This window comes from Harpia harpyja, chromosome 5 (assembly GCF_026419915.1).
Source record: "Harpia harpyja isolate bHarHar1 chromosome 5, bHarHar1 primary haplotype, whole genome shotgun sequence".
NCBI classification, from domain to species: domain Eukaryota; kingdom Metazoa; phylum Chordata; class Aves; order Accipitriformes; family Accipitridae; genus Harpia; species Harpia harpyja.
In genome coordinates, this window is record NC_068944.1 from 56,110,661 (window position 1) to 56,136,259 (window position 25,599).

At 42.1% G+C, this 25,599-nt stretch overlaps 1 protein-coding gene across 4 annotated transcripts; it reads right to left on the bottom strand.

Annotated features, from left to right (window-relative positions):
• Positions 1-2,213: 2,213 nt before the first annotated feature.
• Positions 2,214-19,465, bottom strand: PABPC1 (poly(A) binding protein cytoplasmic 1). 4 transcript variants are annotated; one of them, XM_052787391.1, is made up of 15 exons: positions 18,690-19,465; positions 13,673-13,866; positions 13,445-13,560; positions 11,403-11,533; positions 10,192-10,286; positions 8,471-8,608; positions 8,279-8,374; positions 7,392-7,664; positions 7,149-7,242; positions 6,850-6,960; positions 5,811-5,965; positions 5,280-5,364; positions 4,966-5,096; positions 4,574-4,669; positions 2,214-2,655 (listed from the first exon to the last, which is right to left on the bottom strand). In XM_052787391.1, exons 1-14 carry the CDS (start codon positions 18,880-18,882, stop codon positions 4,577-4,579), a joined length of 1,905 nt encoding a protein of 634 aa, XP_052643351.1. In that variant the 5' UTR covers positions 18,883-19,465; the 3' UTR covers positions 2,214-2,655; positions 4,574-4,576. The 4 variants fall into 4 exon arrangements, with proteins under 4 accessions (XP_052643351.1, XP_052643350.1, XP_052643353.1 ...); XM_052787390.1 differs by having other exon boundaries at positions 11,394-11,533; positions 18,690-19,464; XM_052787393.1 differs by lacking the exon at positions 8,471-8,608.
• Between the last annotated feature and the right edge of the window lie 6,134 nt (positions 19,466-25,599).

Below are 25,599 nucleotides of genomic sequence, written 5' to 3' on the forward strand. Positions count from 1 at the left end.
CAGCAAGATTGCAAATTAAAGGCTAACCCAGTCTGCCTCCATCAGGACAGGACTTAACATAAGAATTGTACAAGCTTCACCTAATGCTTTTATAGTGAAGTGAGGGATTTTAAATAGGATTCATTTAAACCAAACCAATTTCACCTCTCCATACTAGGCTTATTTCTCAAATTCACTTAACAGAAAAAAATCCAGTGTGAAGATCTTTGCACAAGGGGAAAAATAAGGCCGCTCTTGAGATGCCTTTTGTGGGACTTCAGAAAGCATACTGTAGGGCTTTAACACTGCAACAACAGGTCCAGAGAACACCGACATTCCCTGCCCCCCAACACAGATTTCAGAGAGCCTTCCAGAAAGAACTCGCTAACCCCTTCCTGTGACTCCATAGAAACTGTATCCTTTAAATACAGCAACTGGAGCCCAATGGATTGCAGTGACTAAGGGTCATGCCTTCCTCCATGACTAACAGATCTTCGTTCCTTTCCCTCATACCAGCCTGCCAGGTTTTTTTCTTCTCTGTGAAAGGACATGCCATCTCCACTGCTTCCTTTCTCCTCCTGCATTATCAATTTTGATTAAGCAGCTTACAGAGCCAATTATGGGCTAAACTGGGTAGAAAATGCCTCTCATATTCTGCAAGTCTGCACAAAGTACTCCCTTAAAGAAAGGGGGGAAAAAAAAAGCAAGGCAGCAACTGTAGGGTAACCCCTCTGTGGATGGACAGCTTCAATGTATCTGCTAACTTAGACAGTAAGTTTGTTTACAACAAAAGCTCTTGTTACTCTGTCTCGATTATTCATTTAACAGTTTTAATTCTGCAAAACTGTCAACCTCAGTAAGGTCTTGTAGCAAATTAAACAGCTCATGTGCTACTGTTGGCTCTTCTCACTTTTGCTGGCATTGGTCATTTGCTTGGATGCTCTTTTTAGTGACTAACACACAAGCTGACCTGAAGGTCCTATCAGCCATGACTGAAGACAGAATTATTTCTCTGGTATGGTACACTAGATCAGATTTAGATCCAGCAGGAATTTATTTTAAAAAGACACTCCCTTTTCTATTTTTTAAGTGACAGTCAAATATAAGGATGAACCAGGAAGGTCACCTTTTGCAGGAAGAAGCAGATTCCTGGAGCGAGTAAAACTGCTAGAGTTATTTCACCATTCACTAATTTGATAAAAGAGACATGAAATTTTGCGTAAGCTCACTGTATGCAGAACTCTGTGAAACATTACAACTGGAAGTTACTGAAAAGATCTTTGTGGTGAATATTAAGTAATAAGGAACAGCATACCATTTCAGATCACTTTCTCAGTTTTCAAATCTGCCAATTCTGCTAACTATTCTTTTTCAGTAACAATTCAATAGTTACCAAAGAGCTAGCTGAGACTTTTAAAGTTGCCTCTGACAAGAAGGATTTGTTCAGCACATTAAAAAACCCCAAATACAGCAAAGCTAAAATTAAACCAATTGGTCTCCTACTAACAGAGGAAAAAACAAAAAGCTAACAGTAGCCATTCACTTGTTAAGAAACACAGCATCAGAAATATCCGACTCAGAGGATTAAGCAGTCCTGTCCACAGAAGGATTTTTACTGTGCAAACAGCATGATCTTTTGGTTACTATGCATTCAATTTTTAATATCCTGAAGCCTCACCTTTTTTGTTCTAGGAATGCCTTGTGTTCATACATTCATAGTAATGGAATTTTGCAACACCGTATTGCAGTCAATCCTTGCTCATTCACCTATATCCATACTACTCTGCCTCCATCTCAGGGTTCATCAGCCATCTAAGGATGCAGCCAGAGACCTATATAGAGATTGTTCCTTCCACCAAAATGTGAGAATGAACACCACATGCAGGTGGTCAAATGGGATCATGTGTTGTTATGTTACACAATTCCAACACAGGCCTTTTGTAGTAACATTTCTTACCAATATCTCTAGGTAGGGTATTTAAAGGTTTATTTCCAATTAGACAACGACAAAAGCTCAGACATCATGCTATTAAGGATTTAAAACCCAGATATGGATCTAGCTGCTCTTTTGACTTGTTTTAATGCCTAAGTTTATATTATCAGTAACAGGTGGCTAAATGTAGGCTAATCTCTAGAAACTGCTGAAACATACTATGGAGTGGGATTCTAACTCAGCACACTCAATGACAGCCTTATCAGAAGTACACTGTACAAAAGAAACTATCACAAGTAAATCAGTGTTTAAGGAATTTTTATTAAACCAAGAATTTTATAATCCAAATTACGTTTCTTTGCTCAGCTATCAATTCTCACTGTCAACTAAAACAGTGGTGATATTCTGAGCTTTTCCACAGTAAAGAATTACAAAATTAAAGAAAGGAATGCTTTAAATTTTTGTACTGTGCTGAAAATTCTTTTCCCCCGGGTTTATAAAACATTAATTTGTATTTTTTATTTTACTATTTTTTTTTAAATTTTAAATCAATAAGTAATCTAGGACTAGCATTTGTTTTGCTAGCCCCGGCGTTGCTCTGTACATAAGCTTCAAAGTTTCCTTTCCTTTTTTTATTTATTTTATATTTTGCAATGTTTTTCTCAATATTTAATAGTTTTTCCATGTTTAGATTTTTTTTTTCTTCGGTGAAGCGAAGTTCTAGATTGTAGTCCCGGATCTTTCTGCAAACAAAAACAACGTTGTTAGGTTTTGAAATCAAAGCAGCACCTTATGTTTTCTCACACGCTTTCTGCAACTGTAAGCCCGACAGCACTTTGGGCATTCACAGCATCAATCATACCAAAGTTCTCTACAAGCAGTGTATCAGAGGTATCCCCCACTTCAGAGACATGGAAGTGAAGTATTTGGTAAGACAAAACTGAGTCTAGAACTAAACAGTACTCTGCACAGCATGGCCTTGGGCAATGGCTGCACACAATAATTTGTTACTGTAACTAACTTGACTGCAGGTCACCTCTACTTTTGAGGCCAGCATACCAAGGCTCACCAAGCAACTACACTAGCAGTATTTTCAATTTCCAATTACTAAAACATCATGGAGCGTACAGAGTAATGGTCTCAAAGTTTGGGCATCTTAGTTTAGGACAAAACTTATTCAGCACTTCTTTATCCCCAGTGTGAAAGTGTCACTAGCAAAAAAAAAAAAAAACAGAAAAAGAAAGTAGTGTGGAAAAAACATGACTCGAATTCTGCCTCCAAAAGGAAAGTTGCAGAAATGAGAAGACCAAGAAAAAAGAAAATTAACTATTCAAATGTTAAAGCAGTCATCTTCAACTGATAGCTATAAATGTGGAAACTAAGTTCATAGACAGGCAAAACCTAACTGGACTGAGTAGAGAATGGACTCCTATATCATCCTCAATTCCACAACATTTTCCCCTTTCAAAATTACAAAGATATCACCTTTTGCCTCTTCCTGTCATGCAAAATTAAGATACTAACCCCACAGAAGGCAATAAAGAAAATCAGTATTTGTCCTGGTTTCAGCTGGGATAGAGTTAATTGTCTTCCTAGTAGCCGGTACAGTGCTATGTTTTTGAGTTAGGTATGAGAAGAATGTTGATAAAACTGATGTTTTCAGTTGTTGCTAAGTATTTAGACTAAAGTCAAGGATTTTTCAGCTTCTGATGCCCAGCCAGCAAGAAGGCTGGAGGGCCACAAGAAGTTGGCACAGGACGCAGCCAGGACAGCTGACCCAAACTGGCCAGAGGGGTATTCCATACCATGTGATGTCATGTCGAGTATATAAACTGGGGAAAGTGGGAGGATCGCCACTCGGGGACTAACTGGGCATCGATCAGGGGGGTGGTGAGCAATTGCACTGCGCATCATTTGTATATTCCAATCTTTTCATTATTGCTGTTGTCATTTTATTAGTGTTATCATTATCATTATTAGTTTCGTCTTTTCTGTTCTATTAAACTGTTCTTATCTCAACCCATGAGTTTTACTTTTCCCAACTTTCTCCCCCATCCCACTGGATGGGGGGTGGGGGGTGGGGGGAAGTGAGTGAGCGGCTGCATGGTGCTTAGTTGCTGGCTGGGGTTAAACCACGGCAGTATTTTAATTGACATTAAAGTTAAAATTCACCAAAAAGTGAAGTCAAGACAGTATGTAGTTTAGTTTTTAATTACTGTATAATTTGAGATTTTGGCAAGTATATACAAATTATAGTTTAAACTAGCAATTTCATTTCTAAGGAAAAATAGGGTTGGAGTATTGTTTTAAGCTTATTTCAATTCCAGAAGTTCCTCTTGAACAACAGTCAACAGTAGTGTTTGACAGAACTGCACATTTTTTGCACGCATGCCTAAAACTAATTTTAGCTAAATATGCTGTTAAAAACAATGCTTTGATTCCAGCTAAATATGCAAGACAAAATGTCAGTAGCATTTGCTAACCAAGAGCTACAGAACCGGACAACAGGCTTGAGCACAAAATTTGTTTACAACTGTGACCATAGCTGCTACTTTCTGTGGCTGCAAATGATACAGAGCCTGGAAGCATGCTGCTTACAAGGCCATGGACTAAGGACTATTGCCCCACTCAACCCACAACTACAGTGCTCAGAAAACTTACTTATTAAACACTTGGAACCCCAGTGGGATTATTAACTGCCTTCTGAGCAGCCTCTTTAGCTTGGTGGGCTTGTAGTACGGCTACAGCTTCATCAACCTGTTAAGTAAAAAAGAAAAGTTAATAAAGTGAAGCTTAGTAATTTCTGTATATTTAAGTTAACGAAACAGTTTAAATTACACGTACAAACAATGCCTACATTGTTAAAAAGGATAACATTACAGTTCCAGTTCATGCTAATGTAAGTCACTGCCACCCTCTGAAAGAGGATATCCTAACTTCTTGCCCTGGGCCACTGTTGCATTGCTGCTACTCAACTGTGCCAGTATAAACACCTGCTAAATCACTGTAGACTTAATTGCTGATAAAACTAGGTAAGGCAAAAGTCCGCCTACCTTCGAACGAAGAGACTCAGGAGACTCGAGCATGTGGAGGAGTTCAGAGTTGTCAATCTCCAACAACATACCAGTGATCTTACCCGCCAGAGTAGGGTGCATGCTTTGAATGAGAGGAAATAGACGTTCACCTAGAGAGAAAAAAGCATATCAGAGTGACAAATCTTATCCGACAAACACAGCCTAGATTTAAGGGAAAAGGGAAACAAACACCTTGTTCTACTGCTAAAACCATTTATTCCACATTTTAAGATTGATGAAAGAGTACTTTGTTCTTCTGCTACAAGGCATAGAGAAAGGTATCATGTACATACCTAACATCTGCTTTTGTTCTTGTGGAGGGGCAGAAGCCAACATGGAAGCAGTCAAGGGTTCCTGACCTTGCACATGGACAGCAGGCTGCAAGTTAATTTAACACCATTTCAAAATTAAATTCTAGTTCATAATTAGGTGCAGCTTCAAATATCTAATGTTCCACAACTCAGCATAAACAAAACCTACACTGTCAGAAACATGGAATAAATTACAACTAAGTCAATTTAATCAAATAGTGCTGGTTAGAGCTGAGTGATGCTGAAGATTAGCATAAACCGCTCTATTGTGGAGCAAACACAAGGAGAATTCAGGCTAAGGTATCAAGCAACTGGAAAATACAAAGTAACACAGGATCACATCCTGTCCCAGGTGAACTTAAAATATACTTAAAACCCCAAGGCTATAACTCTGCTGCCACACAGCAGAACTTGAATTCTAGAATAACAAAGACAACTCAATCATAAGTGCCCCCCTCCTTCCTCTGCAAAAAACACCAGCAGAAGCATGGACCAGTTCCTAAAATGACATACCTGCTGCATAGCGACCTGCGGCTGTGTATTAAGATGCTGCTGAGGATTACGAACACCTGCAGCATATTTGTATTGTGGTACTGTGCGTACAGCAGGAGTAGCTGCAGTAGCTGCTGCTGCAGGACGTGGACCCATTGTTTGTGTTGATGTATTAGCTGAAAAAATAACATAATTCCATATGTAAGTATTTGGTTTTTTTATTTAGCCCACACTGTACAAGTTACGAAAAAAAAAAACCCAACCCACCAAAAACCAAACCAGCCCAAACAGAATACCTAATTTAGGTACTGTATTATAGATTCATCTTAGTAGTATTGTCAACTGTCACATCACTGGTCATATCTAAAGGTTCAAAGCTCAAAATTTACTGGACGTTACTTTCCAGTCATTTCACTAATGAATTGCTTTTCTTACATGCTATTGAAAAAAAATTTGCAAGAAAACATTCACTTTGGTTGAGTACTAATTTAATTTCATCCTAACCTCAAAAGACATTTGATTTCCTGAGCACATTACGTCAATAGTAATCCTAAAAAAAGGATACTTTCATGAAGTAGATCGCTAAAAAATACTACTGCCTAATACATTCTGAGAGAATTAAGACTCCATTACAATCAATTCTGGTTCATTCAGTGATGTGCAGCTTCTGCATACATGATACTGGCTCACAGTATTCTATGACAAAATAATGAGAACTAAAATTCTATCATCTCGGTATTTCTACATGCAACCTATTATTACAGTTGCCACAACGATGTTCAGAAATGGCAGAAGCTGTCATACAGTATTATTAAAATGCACACTAAAAGAAGAAATGCTTCATGCTAAAGAAATGGGACCACAGCAGGAGTCTTTGCTGGGACAATAGTTAAAGCAACTACTAGAAGGTGATACCAGCTTACTCATTTAGTAAGAGCCAGAAAAGGAGGGAAGTGTTACCACATGTGATATTGAACTTAGAAATGCTTTTGAGAGATTATTCTGAATCAGCAAAATTGAAAAAGTCTAATACTTAAAAGTTTGCATAAATGAAACTCACCAACACGTTGTGTTGACATGACTCGTGGAACTTGTGAAGAAGCTGGTCTCATGGTACTAAATGGTGGTCTGGGTGCTGCTGGGCGGATAGCACCAGGCATGTTTTGGAATGCTATGTTTTAGAGAAAATACATTAAATTAGATGCTGAAACACTGAATGGTGAAGAGAGTTCAGAAGTAATACCACTAACATGACACAGAGAAGACTGATACTGTAATGCCGTGAAAATGTACTTAAAAGTGCAAAGGGAAGTGCTATGGAGTTTACCGCAATCACTGGAAAGAGGTAAAGTGACTTACGATGAGGTCTGGCACCCTGAGCAGTCCAGCGAGGACTAGGTCTAGCAAGTTGAGCAAGTTGATTAGTAGGATAGTATGCAGCACGGTTCTGAGTCTGTCAAATACAAAAACATTGTGTAACTTTGTTACCTTTGAAGGGCATGCTGAACAGTCCATCACCTTTCTGCTATGAAATTAGAATGCTGAAATTATGCAGATTTTATACACAGTACAAAACATTCAGTTACCCATCTGCATACATACCTGTGGGATAGCTGCCATGAAGTAACCTGAAGGAGGTGCTGGTTGGTAAGGGTTGATTACAGGATTAGGTACTGCTCTTACACTTGCCATTCTCTGCATATACTGGTTGGTGAGATGAGCTTGGCGCTCTTCTTTACGCTGGGCTAGAGCTACATATAATGGTTTAGTAGCCACAATTCTACCATTCATTTCTGTGACAGCTTTGGTGGCTTCTTCTGGTGATGAAAAGCATACAAATCCAAATCCTTTGCTGCGGCCACCTTCCATCATGACCTGTAATTAATTAATTAATAGCTCTTTACTGAATACAGATGACAACCTCACTGAAGTCATAATGAGCACACTATTGCACTGAAAAGATGTAGTTTTTCTCACATCAATATCAGTACTTAGTTTATTTTGGACTTGATGATCTTAGAAGTCTTTTCCAAACTTAATGATTCTATTCTATTTTATATACAAAGAAAGCTGAAATCTATAGATAGACTCAGACTCTTGATTTCACGCAGATTGAGATCTAGCATTTTTTTTGTGGCATAAACCCATCACAAAGATGGTTCAAGGTCAGGTTGGACGGGGCTCTGAGCTACCTGATCTAGTTGAAGACATCCCTGCTTATTGCAGGAGGGTTGGACTGGATGACTTTAAAGGTCACTTCCAACCCAAACTATTCTATGATTCTATGATTATTTCAAGGAAGGATGATCACATGCGTTTAACCTGAGATGTACAATAATCAAAAAGCAGATGTCCACATATATAATATATAGTAGCAGTGGTAAGTGACTGGGTCACATCTGTTAAGTCAATGAAATAAATCACTCTTCCTTGGTGAAGGATCACTGTTCATTTTCAAAGAAAGGACGAGGACAGTCTGCAAACTTTACCTTTGCACTAGTGATTGTACCAAATGGGGAGAATTCTTTTCGAAGACGCTCATCATCAATCCCATCATCAAGATTTTTCACGTAAAGGTTTACACCCTAAAAAAAAAGCCAAGTTATTTTTGAAAGCAAATGGTCTGTGTAAATCTAAAAATATCACAGAATAAAGTTAGTCCTCTTGAATTGAAACTGAACCTGGTATCTGGTGATCCTGTCCTGCTTCATTTGTTCAAACTTGCGCTTCAGCTCCGTCTGTCTTTCCACCTTTTTCTGAGCCCGGCCAACATAGATTTGTTTCCCATTGAGCTCTTTCCCATTCATCTCATCTACAGCCTTCATTAATAAAGAAGAGGTTAGCAGTGCTTTGTATTCTGGTGTTTTTCAGGCATACAAAAAAAATGTAATTCAAATACAGAAAGTTACATAAGGATTCCAGAAAAAGAGCCAATCCACCTAAAATATCACCGGCTGAAACAAAATACCCTGAGACTTTCCACTTAAAGTAAAATGGAAATTGCTTCCTGTGTGCTTCTGCCCAGTTAAAGAAAAGTAACAACGGATGCAGAAAACTTTTCTTATATGAAGTTGGAAAAAAACCCAACCAACAAATCAAGTCACATAATGAAGAACTATTTCTCCAGCCCTACCTTGCTAAAGGTAGAGAAAAGAAAGCAAATTAAGTTGAAAAGCTCGAATTCACAAACCTGACTTCTGTTTTTAAAAGTAACATCTGAAACTGTAGTATCTACCAGATTTTCCTATACTATATGTTAAGCTACAGCTGGCATATACAGCTTTTTTTATTATTATTTTTATTCTTTCATTAAAGAAATACTTAAAGAGTATGAAAATACAAACTTTTTTCCTTTATGCTGTTTTGAGCTACAACTATTAAGATGTGAAAACTCTCGCAGATTTGATTAATTTAAAACCAGAAGTTACCAGTTGTGACTTCTGTATTGTATACCTTCATGATCAAAGCCATTAAACACATATTTACTGAGATACTAGAGAATTTTATGTTACTTAAAACACCCAAAATGTGATCCTGACTACCGCAAGAGAAAAAATTCATCAATGAATGTATGCAAGACTGAACAATGTAGATGTAAGACAGACAGGATTTGTTCTAATCTCTTGCTTGTACACTTGCAGCATTGACAAATCACCAAAATGCCTTTTGAAAAGCAAACTTCGTTTGTTGCCCTGGTTTGTTCTGCGCCGAGTTTTTCTCCTGATGCTATGTCCCTACTGCCACAGTGAACTGACACATCAAAGCAACCAGCTGACAAAGAATTAAGTTATACAGCATACTGGCATGTTATAAATATATACACAAATTAAAAGGAACCTTCTTCCAAAGTTACTCTTCAGAGTAACAGCAACATCACAGGGCTCTCTAACTATTTTCTTATAGCTGTGCCAAACATGCTCCATAAAACTAATAGCTTTCCTGCTGACTTTGCAGTGCTGAAGTTTGAAAACACAATCCTTTCTGCCTTGCACAAATGTTTTGTGCAACCAAATTGGATCCAATGATTCATCTGGGTTTTGCAGAGATGTAATAATTTTCTATGCTTGTATGGTGCCCAGGATGAGGGAGTCCAAATCTCATCAAGACCTTTAAGCCCACCTACAACAGATTATTAAATTATTCAAGATTCCCCATTTCTACACTAGTTCCAGCTGTCTCAGAGTATCTTAACAGGCTCCTCAAATCAACTGATATTTGCTCATAGGAAAGCATTCTAAATGACAGAAACTATGCTAAGTCATTTAGGAAGCAGACACCTGGTTTTGCAGTGTCCTTGACCAATTAAAAACCCTTAATGAATTCCAAGATTTCAAATCACTCAATGAAACACATTATTTGGGTCTCAGTTATAGGATTCCTAAAATGAAGTCCAAAAGCTTACTTTTTGGGCATCTTCATGTCTTTCAAAACTAACGAAGCCAAAGCCTTTGGATTTTCCGCTCTCATCAGTCATAACTTTCACACTTAGGGCAGGACCTAAAAAGAGAATGATATACTTAGGCTTCGTATACAGAGTGTGTTCCCTTCACATTTTGAACATCCTGTTTAGAAGTCTTAATATTTAGTTTATTTCACTTGTATTACAAAGGACTTCTGCACCAGTAATAGTATCTAGTAAACATCACCCATTAACATAAAATTGCTGATTTGCCCTGATGCTGAACTTCAGCCATTATGGCTGAAGTCTGCCACGCTGAATTTCTCTCCTACTGTATTTTCAACCAAAAAGGGGTAGGAATTTCATGTCAAAGTGAAAAAAACTGTTTTTCTCATTAAAAATCACGACACTTAAAAAGCATTAGTGCTTCCATCCTTTGAAACAGGTATTGAAAGCCAGAGAGGAGGTCTTTCTATTAGGTATGTGCTTCACCATTTAATCCTGGTGAAAGGCCATCCCAGTTCAGCAATTCCAAACCTTCGAAAAATTGTAGTTCAAGGACTCAACCGAGACAGATATTAGCAGCTAAATTCGCTATCGTTTCAACCACAGACACTTCAATAGTGGAAAGGTTTTTCCTGTAAATGCTGCTTAGGGTTGCTATAGAATAACTCATATTCAAGGCTTTGTCTTGCTTTACATGATATCCACTGGAGAACAGCAAAAACATGGAGGAAATAAAATAATAATAATAAAAAAAAAAAGCTGAGGCTGAGATGTGCCCTAGGAACCAGTATAAGAATCTGTAACCGAATTACAGAGTTCGCCATTTCCTATTTTGATGGTGACACATCATACACATTACTAGATCATGATCATATGCCTGCCATAATTTTGCCCTGTGCATAACTGAGGACCAAGACAGAACCAAACAGCTTGCCAATGGAAGTGTAGTGAATTCATAACATCAATCTGTACTAAAATGGAAAACACTTCTATTTGCAACTTAAAAAAATTTGCAAAACCCATTTGAAAGACTAACTGGAATTAAGTGCCAACTTTTCAGAACCTTTTTCATTTTTTTTTTTAACTCAACATTACACAGCCAGCTGATTCCTTGTATTATAAGGCACTGTACAGATACCATATAAGAAGTAAGCTGATGTTCACTCATGTTTATATAAACTTAAAGCTTAAGACATTACCAAACTTGCCAAAGAGTTCCTTAAGTCTCTCATCATCCATGTCTTCTCCAAAATTCTTGATGTAAACATTGGTAAATTCCTTTGCCCTGGCCCCAAGCTCTGCCTCACGTTCCTTGCGGGATTTAAACCTTCCAACAAATCTAGTTGCAGGAGAACACAATATTGTAGGTTAAAGCAAGTCTGTCAAGGTTTAAAAACTTATTTTAATCCTCTGGCATCATATTTTATTCTTAACTAGTCTCATTGTTCATTATAGGCATGAAATTGTTTAGCCAAAATATTTACGATAAAACTCCATCAGAAAAACAATTTCACTATCCTTTGCTACATCAGTGTGCTTATCACAGTAAGTAGCATAAAAATGCTTTCAAGCCATTGGCGAGATGTTCACTCTTATGAAACAGCCTTTGACAACAGGAGCTAGACAATGGGAAAGAGTACTAGGTAAAGTGGCTAAACAGAAATTCTAGATATCAGCATAATCCCTCTGCCATACTAAAAACTTGGCAGCCTTAAAGCATTTACCATTCTCCACTCCTGTTTTTAAGCAAGGGATATTTAACTAACCTGCCCCACTCCCTTACACACCTTTCCAGCCAGTATCAAAGCAAGACTTTTGTCTGGTTTGGTTTGGTGGGGTTTTTTTATTTTGGGGGATTTTTTTTCCTGAGTTGTTTTTTTTTTTTTTAAAGGCATAGAGAAATAAAAAGTTCAACTTGCTCTTTAGTCAAATACCATTGCAAATTGGCTGGGAACACCAAAGGTCAGTTCATACCATCGGAGAAAGAACAGAAGCTGAACACAACACTCTGCAACCCAAGGAGCTGCTCTAGTACAGACGTTACATGGCTAACACTGATTGTAGTAGACTTTTGCTCTCAAATTTTATTGTATTGTCCAACTTTATAGTTCCAAATCTGGCAAATCCAATAAAGTAGCATACAGTAACTCAACATTTTCTTAAACTTTGACAACTTCACCCGATTTATAGTAACCAAGGATGGTAAGAATGATAGTGCAATGTGTTCAGCAGATTTTGGTAGTAAGTACTTTAACTCACTTTTAAAAGCCTAGCCTGAATAGAAATTCAAAGCAAAATTAACTCTTATGATGTATTTTACTGAACAAAGTTTACGTAAATCATGTGCTTCTGTGACTACATGCCGACCTTTTTTTACTAATTTAAAAAGGTTGTATAAAGATGGAAGCTGAGTAAAAACATCCACAGTGTGCCAGTCAAGCACAGAACAAGCAGGAAAACTGAAGTTTCAAAATATATGTTCTCCCTGTACATGGCTTGATCCATCCATCTCTACATGTAAAAATAATCCATGATGGTAAGCTGATGCCAATTTCTGTTATCCTTTTTCCAAACCCTCTCAAGTATTTACAGAGCTATTCTTTTGCAACTATGCCAAATACCATAACGATCCCTTAGGCATAGCTGTGAGGCACACTCGCCCCGCCCCCAAGCCTAGATATCACTAACCAAGTAGCCAAATAACATTTTTTTTCCTACAGTATATAACAATGATAATTTTTAAAACATTAGGTTTCTGCATGTTTTATTTTCCACTGCTATTTCCTGGACTTGCCTATTAACAGACATTCATAGAAAAACATTAGTGTAATCCGACTGCTATTCAGGACTATCTCTAGAGCTTCAAGTTTCATCCAAAAAATGGATAACGTACCCATCTCACAACTCTTATAAAGGAAGCATTATTCAGAATACCCGAAGGATTGTATTTTATCACAGACTAGTAAGATCAGAAAACCAGAGGAGTTCCCAAATCCTTGTTACAACATTGACTTGTAAGACAACTAATAACAATGTTTTCCCCAGAGTGCATTATTAGCCTTTTCTGACCTTACTCTGCCTTTAGAATACGCAGGTGATACAACTCATAGTATTCTTAGCACTAAAATTCTAAATCTTCTTTAAAATAATTTTTAGAACAACCTGTCTTTTCTAGGTAAACTTTAAGTATTTGTCCACCGTAAAATGAATTTCAGTCTGTTGATCCCCAACTATGTATTTGTGTACTTACACTTTGCGGTCATTAAGCAGCATACCATTCATTTTTTCAATAGCTCTTTCTGCAGCTTCTTGTGTCTCAAAATGTACAAATCCATAACCCTTGGATCCATTTTCATCACATACCACCTATTAAAGAAAAACCCTGTTGTAACACCCATGGAATGTTTCCAGTGTAAATTGGGGGGTGGGGGTGGGGTGTGTGTCAAACCATTAAGTGCACCAATAATTTTCCACTAACCTTACAAGATAGGATGTTTCCAAAAGCAGAAAATGTGTCATATAAAGCTTTGTTATCAATTGATTTGTCCAAGTTTTTGATGAAAATGTTTCCTACACCACTTTTGCGTAGAGACGGATCGCGCTGAGACCACATGATGCGCACTGGTTTGCCTTTAATGACATCAAAGTTCATGGTATCCAAAGCTCGTTCAGCTGGAAAAACATCATGGAATTAGTAGGAAACGCTAAAGTTATCGTAATAAGCACACAAATAGCATTTGAAGTACAATTCTTCATAAAATTATTACTATTTTAAGTCCAGCACCACCACCAAGATGCAAACCCAAACCTCCAATGTAAATAAACCCCACTCCGGTTTATGCAAGTAAAAACTGGCAAAAACTCCTCAGCAAAAGCCACACTTAGGAAGAAGCACAAGTCATGAACAAGCTGTAAAAATGCCAGCAGCCTAAGGGATTGGACCCCACTATGAAAAGATTGGACGGTGACAGGAGAAAATCTATCAAGTGATGGCAATTACGACTTACTCCACAGGAGGAAAAGTTTTAACATTTGTGAAATTCAGCTGGCCACTCCCACATCGTGCAGATGCATATTGTATCAATAAAAATGCTTTTAGGGGTACAGCTTGTGCCTATATGAGGCCTTTTGCAAACACTCACTTAAGAACTCCTAAATCATCAATACCCCTAAACTGACAAGATTTCTTTGCTAGGTGGAGTTCAAGCCTGGTTCAGGCAGCTGTTCCACACAACTCCTTCCTTAGTGACAAAAAAGATCCGTGATGGACTTCCGGGCACGGGACAGTTCAAAGAGATTTAAAACTACCACTTAATTTTGAAAATCTGAAATTATGTATATATTAAAAGCTCATGATGAAATATATGTAAGCTCAACGAAAGAGCAAGTGTTAAAACAGCAAAATGAAGTAAGCAGGTTTTATTACTCCAATGGAGCAGTTTTTCCAGTAGAACTCCATAACTAACTTTTCAAAGCCTGAATTCAAGATCTCGGTGTATTTAGATAGGGAGGTATCAAGACTTCTTCAGTTTTCATACGTCCCTTCAAAGCAACAAGACATGTCTGTGATGTTTTAAGTCAACAAGGTATTTAAGAAAGAGAAACAGTTCTCAAGTATGGCAGACTTATTTTATGATCTCCTCCATTAGCCCCTTTTCGTCATTGTTCCTGTAGGTCTGGAAGAACACTGAAAAAAGTCCCAGTAAATAGCTGAAGTCACACCCATTGGTACTAACTCACTTCACTGCAATTTGCACATAGCAGAGCAATGTGATGCTAACAAGACCGAAATCGGTTTAGTATTAGTTTAAAAACAGTAACCATGCCAGTTATTTGCTTTTCTTAGGAGAAGGACTAAGGACCAACCACATTGTGAAAACCCCTATGTTTTTGTTCTTTAAGTGCTGCTTTTATCTTTAGCTATGTTGTTGGATATCATGGCCAAAGAAAATATGCAATCAGCCTCTGGTTCAGCTGGTACACCATGTTTTATGTCCCTTCTTGCCACGTTTTCAGATTACAAGTGAATGTGAAGATTATATTCTCTGAAAGACATCTGTAGAAGTTAACGAGACAGACATCTAACATTTCCTTGTAAAACAAAATTAAAAAAATCTATTGATACTATTGCCATATTCACATGACACTAGCAAGTCAACTGATTTAAGCCAAAGCCACAAAAAATATAAGCATTGCCACACTTTTAAATAAGTTAACAAAGCTTTCACAAACTTTAATACAAATTAAACAGGAGAGAAAAGACAACCGAGATACTGATAATGAGAAACAAAAGCATTGAAAGGCATTACATTACAAAGGGGGGGGGGGGGGGGGGGGGGGGAAGATGGCCAAAATAATAAGAACTGTGGATATCAGACTGGCCACAGCAGAAACATCCAAGGCTTTGGTATTGCCCTGGAAGTCATTGGAATTATTACTGCCAGCACCAGCAAAAGTGCCAGCAACAAACAGTTCATTATTTCCAGAAGTAGTAACAGGGCTTCCTTTACTAGAAAAGAGGCTTTTCTAATGCATGCTAATTGCTTCTAGAATAATCCTGACACTCCTCAAAAATGTGTGTTCCTGGACACGTTTCCCAAACGTCTGACTCAAAGTGGGTCCATACTAGCCGTAGCAAGCATTACCACTCTCAACTAATAGTCAGCACGTATCTTAGACCAACGCAATTTCTCCACAAAGCCAAGGACAGCATGGAAACTCTCAACAGCTCTCCTCATCTCTTCTATGGACCAGAAGTACAAGAAATGTCATTCCACAACAGATTTTAAAACATTACGAGAATACATCTGCAACCAGGTACAAGCTACTCTCATTAAAATTCACTTACTTTGGCTTACTTTCATGCCATTTCAGCCATAAAAGGCTGCGTGCTAGTTTGCAGGAGGCAATTCCATTCAGCAGTTAACTTGTTACCAAGTGGACACACCTACCCATGCTGTACTTTTGCTGATTGTGCTGGAGCTTTTGTTGAGTGAGTCACCAGTTCCCATTTTAGTTGTGAGCAACTGGACAGTCCACTTTAGTAACAATTTCAAAATCACAGGGAATATACACTTAATGCTAAACTGTGCTATACCTACAGAGCAATAGCTATAACATAAACAACCTCTCAAAACATAACCATTCAAAAAATCTGAAGGGAGAAGTGCAGTTTCAGATTACTCAAGAATATTTCTAGTTTAGTGATTAAACAAGATTGACTGGGTTTTACTCCGGACTATGACTCAAATTCAGAAAAGTCACAACTTTGAAATGTGCGCATACCTCACAAATGTGTCATCAGGCCTAATTAGTTTTTGGAAGAGCTTTGAGATCCCTAGTTTACAGACAGCTGGTAACGTCAAACACACCTTCAAAGATGTTTTTCAAAACCGGAGCTAGTTGTTACTAGCTGTTTAATAAGCATAGCCCGACAAGTAGCTAAGAATTAGGTCAAACCAAGAAAAGGCAGCTAGTTTGGAATTAAAATTAAACCACTATTACTGTAAGAGTAACCATTCATCCTCAGAGCTCCTATTTCAAGGTTTCAGTAAATGGATAGAATGATCTATGGGGAAAAAAAACCCCAACAAACAAAACCAACAGATCAGCAAATGCTTTCTAGGTATTTGCCAAGAACATCAAATTCTAAAAATGTTGCAAAAGTATAATCACACAATATCATTTAAGTATATTTTAAACACATGCTTCCAGATATATGCCAGATGCAAGTTTGATACAGATGAGAAATACTTTTAGCTGAACTGGACTAGGCGTAGAATAAAATATGTGTGCTTCCCAAAGTCTGAAAAATACTTGTAACATTTGGATGCTTGTAACAGCATTTTTGCAAGAGGCACATTCTAAAACTCTGAATGCAAGCACTGCTCAGGTGAAAGAGCTGTATTTGTTCCCGCATCTGACAAATGAGAAACTAAGTCACAAAACATAGGGTTGAACAGGTTGCTCAACTAATGACAGTGATAATGTCGGTCCTCACAGAATTCTGTCATTAGAAAGGAGGAGAAGCATTTGAATCACCTTCAACTTCTGCCTTGACATTATCATATCATAGTATTGAGCTGTGCTAACTTCTTATTCTTCTTTTTGAGTAAGCCGTACCATAGGTTTTTATCGAAGGAAAGCAAAGTGTGTTAAAACAAGCATTCAAATTGCCTCATCCTAAACAATGGCTGAATAAATTAAAAGCTCTCTGAAGCAAGGGAGCTGATAACAGGTGAAATATCTGCCTATTAAAAAGATGAGACAGTAACTTTTACCTCTTACATACAGATATCATCGGTACACCAAAGTCTGATCTGATAATGGCTATATACTAAAGCCAATTTTGAAAGCCAGTTAATCTGATTGCTTGGGAAGTTTGTAATTCGAATCTCTCGCTTTCATATGCTTGAACATAAACCCATTATAACAGAAAGCTGTGTACTTGAAATCAAATATGTTCTAGCTGGCCGAATTATTTTTTCTTTTAATTAAAACTTAGAACCGGTCACAGGTTTGGTTCTTTTATCGAAACACTCTCCACATGAACAAGCCGGTTTGCCAAACTCAGCACAAGCATGACCAGAACTACATGGAAAGTTTCTTTACTGATGCAACTTTAGAGAACCGGCAACACGTCGTGTAAAGCAAGTTTAATAAAAACACGACTTGGGAAACACAATGCCGGAAAGTTCGCGGCAAAGGGAAAGAGACCAGAACGCAGCTTGCTAGACACAGAGCAAGCAAAGGAGGCCCAAGTGATTTCACCCCCTCCCTACACGTGACAGACCTGCCGCGGTGTTTTAACGTGTGACGCTTTGGCCTGTGCTTCGACCGGACGTCTGTGAAACTACCAAACCACCCTGCTACGTCCTACTTCCTTCTTACGGCCTCTTAATCACGCACACGCACCCGGCTCCTGCGTAGTTATTAAGAGGTGCTAATGGCTATGTTGTTTTCTTCGAGCTAGCCTTCATCTCGGATTCCCGATGCGGCCGCGCACGGCCTGTGGAAAAGCCGCCTGCACGCCCACACCCTCCCCGCGGCCGCCAGCCTTTCGGCGGGGCCGCCGGGGCCCCTTTCCCCCCGCCCCCCCGCCGAGGCCCCGCGTCGCCTTTCGGTTCCCGGCGGCGGGGCGCGGAAGCGCCTCGCCTCCCCCCCCTCCCCGCCCGCCCCTTCCCCGCCACGAGGCGCGGGCGGCCCCAGGCCGCGTGTCAGCCAGCGGCGGCCCCGCCGCAAACTTCCCCCTCCCCCCCCCGGCGCCAAGTTTGCCCGCGTCCCGGCAACACCGACGCCGGCCCCGGGAGGGCCCGGGCGGGGAAAAATGGACGCGGAGCGGCAGCGGCCGGGGTGGAGGGGGCGCGGCGGCCGCGCCGAGCCCTGGTGGGGGCGGGGGAGGAGAAACATGGCTCCTCCGCCGGCGGCCGCCCCGGCTCTCCTCCCCTCAGGCCGCCTCGCCCGCCGACCCCCCGCCCCGCGGCCCGGCCACTCACCGTCGGCGGGCTGCTGGAAGTTGACATAGGCGTAGCCGAGCGACCGGCGGGTGATCATGTCCCTGCAGACGCGGATGGAAAGGATGGGCCCGGCGGGGCTGAACTTCTCGTAGAGCATGGCCTCCGTCACGTCGGGGTGCAGGTCCCCCACGTAGAGGGAGGCCATGGGGTAGCTGGGGGCGCTGGGGTTCATCCTGCCGCCGTCTCCCGGCGCGGGAGGGCAAGGGGCGGGGGGCGCTGACGAGGCGAGGAGGCCGCGGCGGCCCGGCGGTCCGTGAGGGCAGGGGCCGGCGGTGGTGGCGGCGACGTGGGGGAGGGGGCACTCCGGAGGCGGATTCGAAACTTAACGGCTGCGGGAGGCGGATGCGCGGCGGTGGCGGCTAGGGGCGGGGGGGTGGTGTCTGGCTCACTCCGTGCCGGGCCTGGCGAAGGTGGTGGCGGCGGCGGCGGCGGCTGCTGCTGCTGGCCTCGGCGGGGGTCGGGTTCGCTCTTGTGTCTTCTCTCGGCTGCGCCGGGTCCGGGGGCTTCGCTTCACCGGGTTATTTTATATCAAACCGGCCGGTTGCAGAAGGTTGACGGGAGGTGGAAGAGGGAAGGGTTATTTTTTTTTAAAGGTTTTTTTAGGATTTTTGGATTTTTTTTGGCTTTTTTGATATTTTTAGTAATAAATGGTGCGGCGGGGCCGGGCCGGCGTGTCCGGGTGTCCGGAGCACACGCACTGCGCACACAGCTCCGACGGCGGCCGGGGGACAAGGGGGAGGCCGCCGCCCCGGCCGCGCACTATATATACCCGCCCCGCCCCCACCCGCCCCCACCGCACCGCACGCCACGCACCGACAGCACGCACTGCGCAGGCGCCGCCGCGGGCGAAGGCGGAGAGACGCGCAGCGCCGGCGCCCGGCCGGGGGGGGGCGGGGAGATGGCAGCTCTGGCGCACGCGCGGCGGCCGCCGGGGGGGGGGGGAACGGCCGGAAGGGAGCGCGCCTGCGCCTCTCGACGTCACGGAGGCCGGTGGGGGTGTGTGTGGGGGGGGCTCGGCGCCAGGGCGCAGGCGCCGGCGCGAGAGCACATGTGCGCGGGGAGGGCGGGGGAGGGGGGGAGCCGGCTTGGTCAAAGGGCGCGTGCGCACTGAGCGGGATCAACGGTGAGCGAGGGAGGGCGGGAGGGGTTAGTGGCCATGCGCGTGCGCCCCGCCCCACGCGGGGAGCGGGCGGGCGCAGGCGGCGGCGGCGGCGGCGCCGCCAGTAGCGCGCGCGCGGGCAAGGAAGGTCGCATGCCGGCCGGCCCCGCGGCGCATGCGCGGGAGGGCTGCTTCCGCCACGCGGGGGGCGGGGGGGGGCAGCGCGGAGGTGGCGCTCCCGCCCCGGGGCGGTGGCACGTCGGGGCCTCGCGCTGCGGGGGCGGTGCCTCGGCACGGCCGGGCCTGCCCGGGCTTCCGTTCCCTTCGCACCACCCCACCCCCTCTTTTGTGTGAGGGTTTCAGGCTGCGGGGGGGGGGGGGGGGGGGGGAACGGGCGTCCTGCCTCCCTGTGGCGGCTTGTCGGTGCCTCTCGGGGACCCGCCGGTGCTTCCCGGCGCCGTGCCTCTGCCGGGGCGGGGGAGGGGGGGCTTAATCCTCGCGGCCGCAGCCGTGCGGCTCAAAGTTAGTGAGAGCTTCCTCTTGCCGGCGCACAGGCTCGGCCCCCGGTCGGAAGTTTGTTTGTTTATTTTTTCAGGGCTGACTCGGGCGTCCGGTAACACCACCTGACGGGCTCGCTGTGCTCGCACCGCTGTTCACAAGCTTTGCGAGCGTAGCTGCTGGCTCCTGGGGGGGCCCAGCGATGCCTTTAGTTAACCCCCCGAGCTGTGCAAACCAGAACGCCGCCTTGTCGGTATGGTGGGTTTTGCTCAAGACTGGAGGAAAATTTGAAGCTGCATCTCCAGGAGGAGGATTGTCGATAGACTGGCAAAGCTGGTTTTAGCAGAAACAGCGTTTGGGTTCTGCTCTGGTTGTTCCTTAAGTTTAATGTATTTTGTTGCTGTATCTTGTGTTAAGACATTGAAGTTTCAGTTGTAGGTCGAATAGTACCGGAAATTAGGTGACCATCTTTTTGTAGCTTTAATGTGTGTAAGGCATCTGCCATTATTCTAGGAAGTTTGAGGGGCGTGATACAATGCAATAAGGTCCCATTAGAAGCTTGTCAAATGAGTATCGTGACTTGTGCCATATAAAGAATTTTTCAGAGAGAAGCAGCAATCCTGTGGATTTTAGAAAACCTGTGACAAGCATACCGCTGGTTTATTTTTAGCTAGCTTCTCCAGTCCTAAAAAATTGAAGCCTTCCACAAAAAAGGAAAGTATTTTTCTATCTTTTAGAATTTTATGGGTTTTTTATTACCAACTAATTAAATGTGTTTCAGATTCTCACAAAAGACTAGAGTCAAATCAAATGTGTTTCATTCCTGCTAAACAAATTAGTACAAATGTAAGGCAAGAATCCAGATCTTAGATTTGCAGAAGTCTTGGAGATAACAGCTCTCTTATGTTTAATGTAGTTTTTCTTCTGTGTGGGGTTGGTTGGTTGGTTGGCTTGTTTTTTTTACATAGTTTCAACAGAAAGAGGAAGAATTGTCTGCATTTTCTTATCTCGTTTTATTTTCTTGTTTTATCTTTCATATCTTGTTTTATTTTTCTTTCTCCAGCATTTGCCATCTTGGGTTTAAATAGAGCTGTAGGAGGGAGTACTTGTGGAATTTTGCTGTCACATCAGAAGGGTTCCACTTGCATTCAGCAGCTGCTGCAATTTTACTGCCTCTTGTTGGAGGTCACCAAACCCACGGCAGAACTGGCATTTCCCCATCTGTTTGATGGCAAAGTATGACATCTTCGTTCAACCCCCACCCTGCACTGGTGTTTTAAACTGAGATACTGACTTCGCATTTGAAGCAGCTGACAAATGAACGTGTCCTCTTCTGCTGGCCCTGCTATAGGAATGGTTACTTCTGTCAGATGAGTAAAGCAAATGGCCAGAGTCAGCAGTATCTTACAGTGAAGCTTGATGTGTTTGTTAAAATTTAAACTGTGATTTTTGTAGGACACCCCCCCCCCAAATCTCTAGTTTAAATATAGGTTTATAATGCCCTCCCTAGGATGTCTTGTGTACTGTTTCTGCTCTCTCCCTTCCTTACCTGGTTCTGTTCTTCAGCACATCTCCTTTCCCCAGACTGTCCTTTTTCATACGGCCGTTCTTTCACCCTTCTCTGTCATTGGCACCTGGGCATATTCTTACATGTTTCTTCTTGCCTAGGCATGTTCTTGCTCTTTCATGTGAGTTAGGTCACTCCGTTTCTGTCCTCAGCACTCCTGGATGATGGCAAGAAAGAGCCCAGAGCATGGTAGGGCATTTCTTCTCTCTTGCCCAATTTAAAAAAAAAACAAAAACAATTTGCAAGTTTTGTTCAGCAGAGAGGACTTTTCGGTGATCTTGCTGTTAGCCTCTTAACAACGTATGACTTCAGAGTTTTCTGACACTGAATGCTATTAGGGCAGTAAAAATGCACTCTTAACCTCAGATGGATATCCAGAAAAGTTCAAATCACTGTTCAAAAGCACTGGAGCTTTCTAATTAAACATGTCTAGTTTTTCTTCTTTTGGCAAAATAATATGCTGCTTGGGTCTTGTCCTCATAGGTTGCACTCCTTTTGCTTTGACTCAAAGTAAGGATGTAACGGTTAGTAAAAGTTTTGCTGTCTACTCCCCCCACGCCCCCATACTGTCACAAAGTGTTAAATGGGAAATTTAGATATCCTTTGTAAGAGAAAAACCCCTCAATTATCTTGCCCTCCTCCTATAACAAACATACTAGACTTACTTTTCAAGATGTGGCCTAAATGTTTTTAAGGCAACAAGAAAGGATGGGTTTGTGGTTGAGGCAGATGACTTGCATTAAGCTTTAAATTCTGGTACTGGCAAATTCTGCTAGTCATTTAGGATTAAATCTCATAAAGGACTTAGACGTTTGCCTGCTTGGTTCTGCCGATGGCCCACGCAGAACTGCAGTCTAGAGCCCCAGGTGAGTTTTGGGGTCCGGAAGGGATCCTGGCAGAAGAGCCCTTGTTGACTATTGCGTGATATTCTCATCTGGGTCTCTCCAAGATCCATTTTAGCTCTGCTGCTCTCAAGTTCTACATGGTGGCTGATAAAACTTGCTGTAGCAGGCGTGTCTTGTCAGCTGTGCTTATTGCCTGGACCCAGCGTATGCCCTGTCACTGCAGGTGTTACACATGTGTGGCTGGGCCTAGAAGTTAGCCTTCTTAACAGAAACTGATTTTTTTGAAACTCCAGGCTTGAGATTTAGCTGGAAGATGTAACTTGGTGTTACCTTTGGCTTAGGCTCCCTGAAGCTCACAAACAGGAATTGAATGAGGGGTAATAATTCTTTAATTATAAATCTTTGAAGTATTTTGCAATCGAGATAAGACGACTTACCTGATGGACGTGTTGCCTCCATTCAGCTAAATGTTAATAGAACTGCCAAATAGGAAAAAGAGCGAAGTTTACACACTATTTTCCACTAACAGCAATTGATGACTATTTTAGACTACACAGGTACGTGTTTTCTAAATGTAAGTTCTACCAAAGTTAAATAAAGTTCCTTTGTAACTTAAAGCTCTAAGCAGATACAAGATTTTTCTTTTGTGCCAATGGTATTATGATTTGTGAATGCAGTTGGTTTTTTTTTTTGGTCTAGGTTCTCATGGAAATAGGGAAGTTATTGAAATGTGTTCAGACTTCAATACATTTCATCTCTGTTGCCTAGGAATTATGACTTTTTGATACACGATGGATTGCACTAAACTGCTTGAAATTATGCAAACCCAGCTTTGTAGTTAGCCACAGGAAGCATTTTTAAATTGTATCTGAAAAGTGCTAATATTGAAGATAAATTTTTTTTTTGTAAATTAACGCAGCTGATAGTTGATTTAAAAAAGAAAGTTTTATTGTTCAGAATACACACGCTATGTTTCTGGGTTCAGGAACTGCATGATCTTTTTCACATCTCAGCGTTTCCCTTCTCTGTTTAGCTACAGAGCAATGCCATATGCTAAAATTGCATTGTGAAAGCTAAAACCTTGATGGTCTGTGTTAAAGAGATAAGGAAGAACATGTACCTTTTGAAGGGGAGTGCCGGTTTCTTTAAACTGAATGCCTAGCTGATAACACTGTTTGCTTTTGGTAGCCTACTTGGTCCAGATAGGCTTTTCAGTGCTAGATAATCTTTTGAGCAGAGCCAATCCCAAATTCTGAGTAATTTGTTTAATAAATAGAAAAAAGGAAAAAAACCCTACATCAAGACCTCAGAGCTCTGTATTTTGAATCTACTTGCCTGTGGGCAAAAGCAGTTTTGCTTTCTTATTTTTGGGGCTATTTGATGAGTATTCTTCACTCATACAAAGAACTGTATGTCTGTTTCCTTTACTGAACTTGTGAAGGAGAAGTCACTTTGGCCACAAACAAGGAAATTAGTGTCATTCTCAGGCAGTCATGACAGCAGAAAGGTAATAGTTAATTACTTCATAATGTGCCTGAAGCAAACAAAGCAACAGGTTTGTGCGGTGGGATTGTTTTCTTCAAGGCCAAGTGCAGCTGAGGGAATGGGAAGGTGCTGAGGTGAGTTTGGTCAGGATTATTGCAGCACTTTTCCCCTCTTATGTCCTCAAGAGTATACTCTGTCTCCCCCTCCTCAGTCTAAGAACTGGCTAAGTGGTGAGCCTTGGGAGATGCTATCAGCGTTGGAAAGATGGATGGGCAGAGGAAGGGGTCCTGAAGCGGGGTCTGGGGCTGGGCGCGGAGCTGCTCTGGGAAGGCTCTGTCTGGAGGAGAGGGACACTGCAGTGCAGGAGCAGGGGGAGTCTGTGCCTGGCTGTCACCAGCTGCCCTGTGGGACAGGCTCAACTGTTCCGGATCTCCTGCCAGTTTTCGTCTCTCACCCTTTCTTCCTTCCCTGAGAGTGAGCTTTGTGCTGCTCCGTCCCTGTTCCTAATACAGCCACCTCCTCTGCTCCGTTTCGCTGGCCTCCTCTGCCAGATGCTTAGAAACCACAAAATTAAGGTATTGTGAAAAGCAGATTAGTGTTTCTTTCTCCCCCTGCAGTTTACTAGCTAGAATCAGCATTGCTTAAATCTGAGGCTTGCTCCCTTCATCAGTAGCTACAGTATTTCTTCCTTAAGAGCCAAAGTACTTCAAGCAAAAACATTTGAGTATCATGCTGCTGTTCCTGAGTGTCTCTGAAGTGCCACACAGTGACTGGTAAGTGTTGTATACTTGATGAAACAGAGTTATTACCATATTTCTATGCAAACACCTAGATTATGACAAATTGTAGACTGTTAAAGATGCAGAATTGTGGGGAGAAAAAAAGAGACCGGAAGGAAACATGGTAAGTGTCCTAGTCCATTCTTTCCCCAAGTGAGAACACTATCATCCCGACCGAGTTTCTTCAAGTTTTTTCGTAGAAATCCTCCAAGGATGGCAGCGCAGTAATCTCTAAGGCAGTCTATTCCGGGGCCTTACTCTCCTTAACTTGGAAATTATTTTCCTAATATCTGACCCAAGTTCCCATTTTTGCAGTTCCTTCTTGTTGTATCCCCAGTGGAAGCGCAGAATGTTTTTTTTCTTTGCTTTTCTGGTTTTTTTTTTCCCCCCGACTACTTTTCTCCTAACAAAGCCATGTCTCTCTTGCAGGGTATGCATTGGAAAGTGTTCATACTGGTCTTGTGGTGTTGGCTCAGTGAGTGGGTCAGAATGGAGTGAGCTCTGGCACAAACAGGTAGTCTGTTTTGGATGGGCATTGCTGAATTAGCATGTATACACGATAGTGATTTTTGCGCCAGTACGTGCCAGTCTGCCTGCCGCTCCCTGTTCCAGAGCA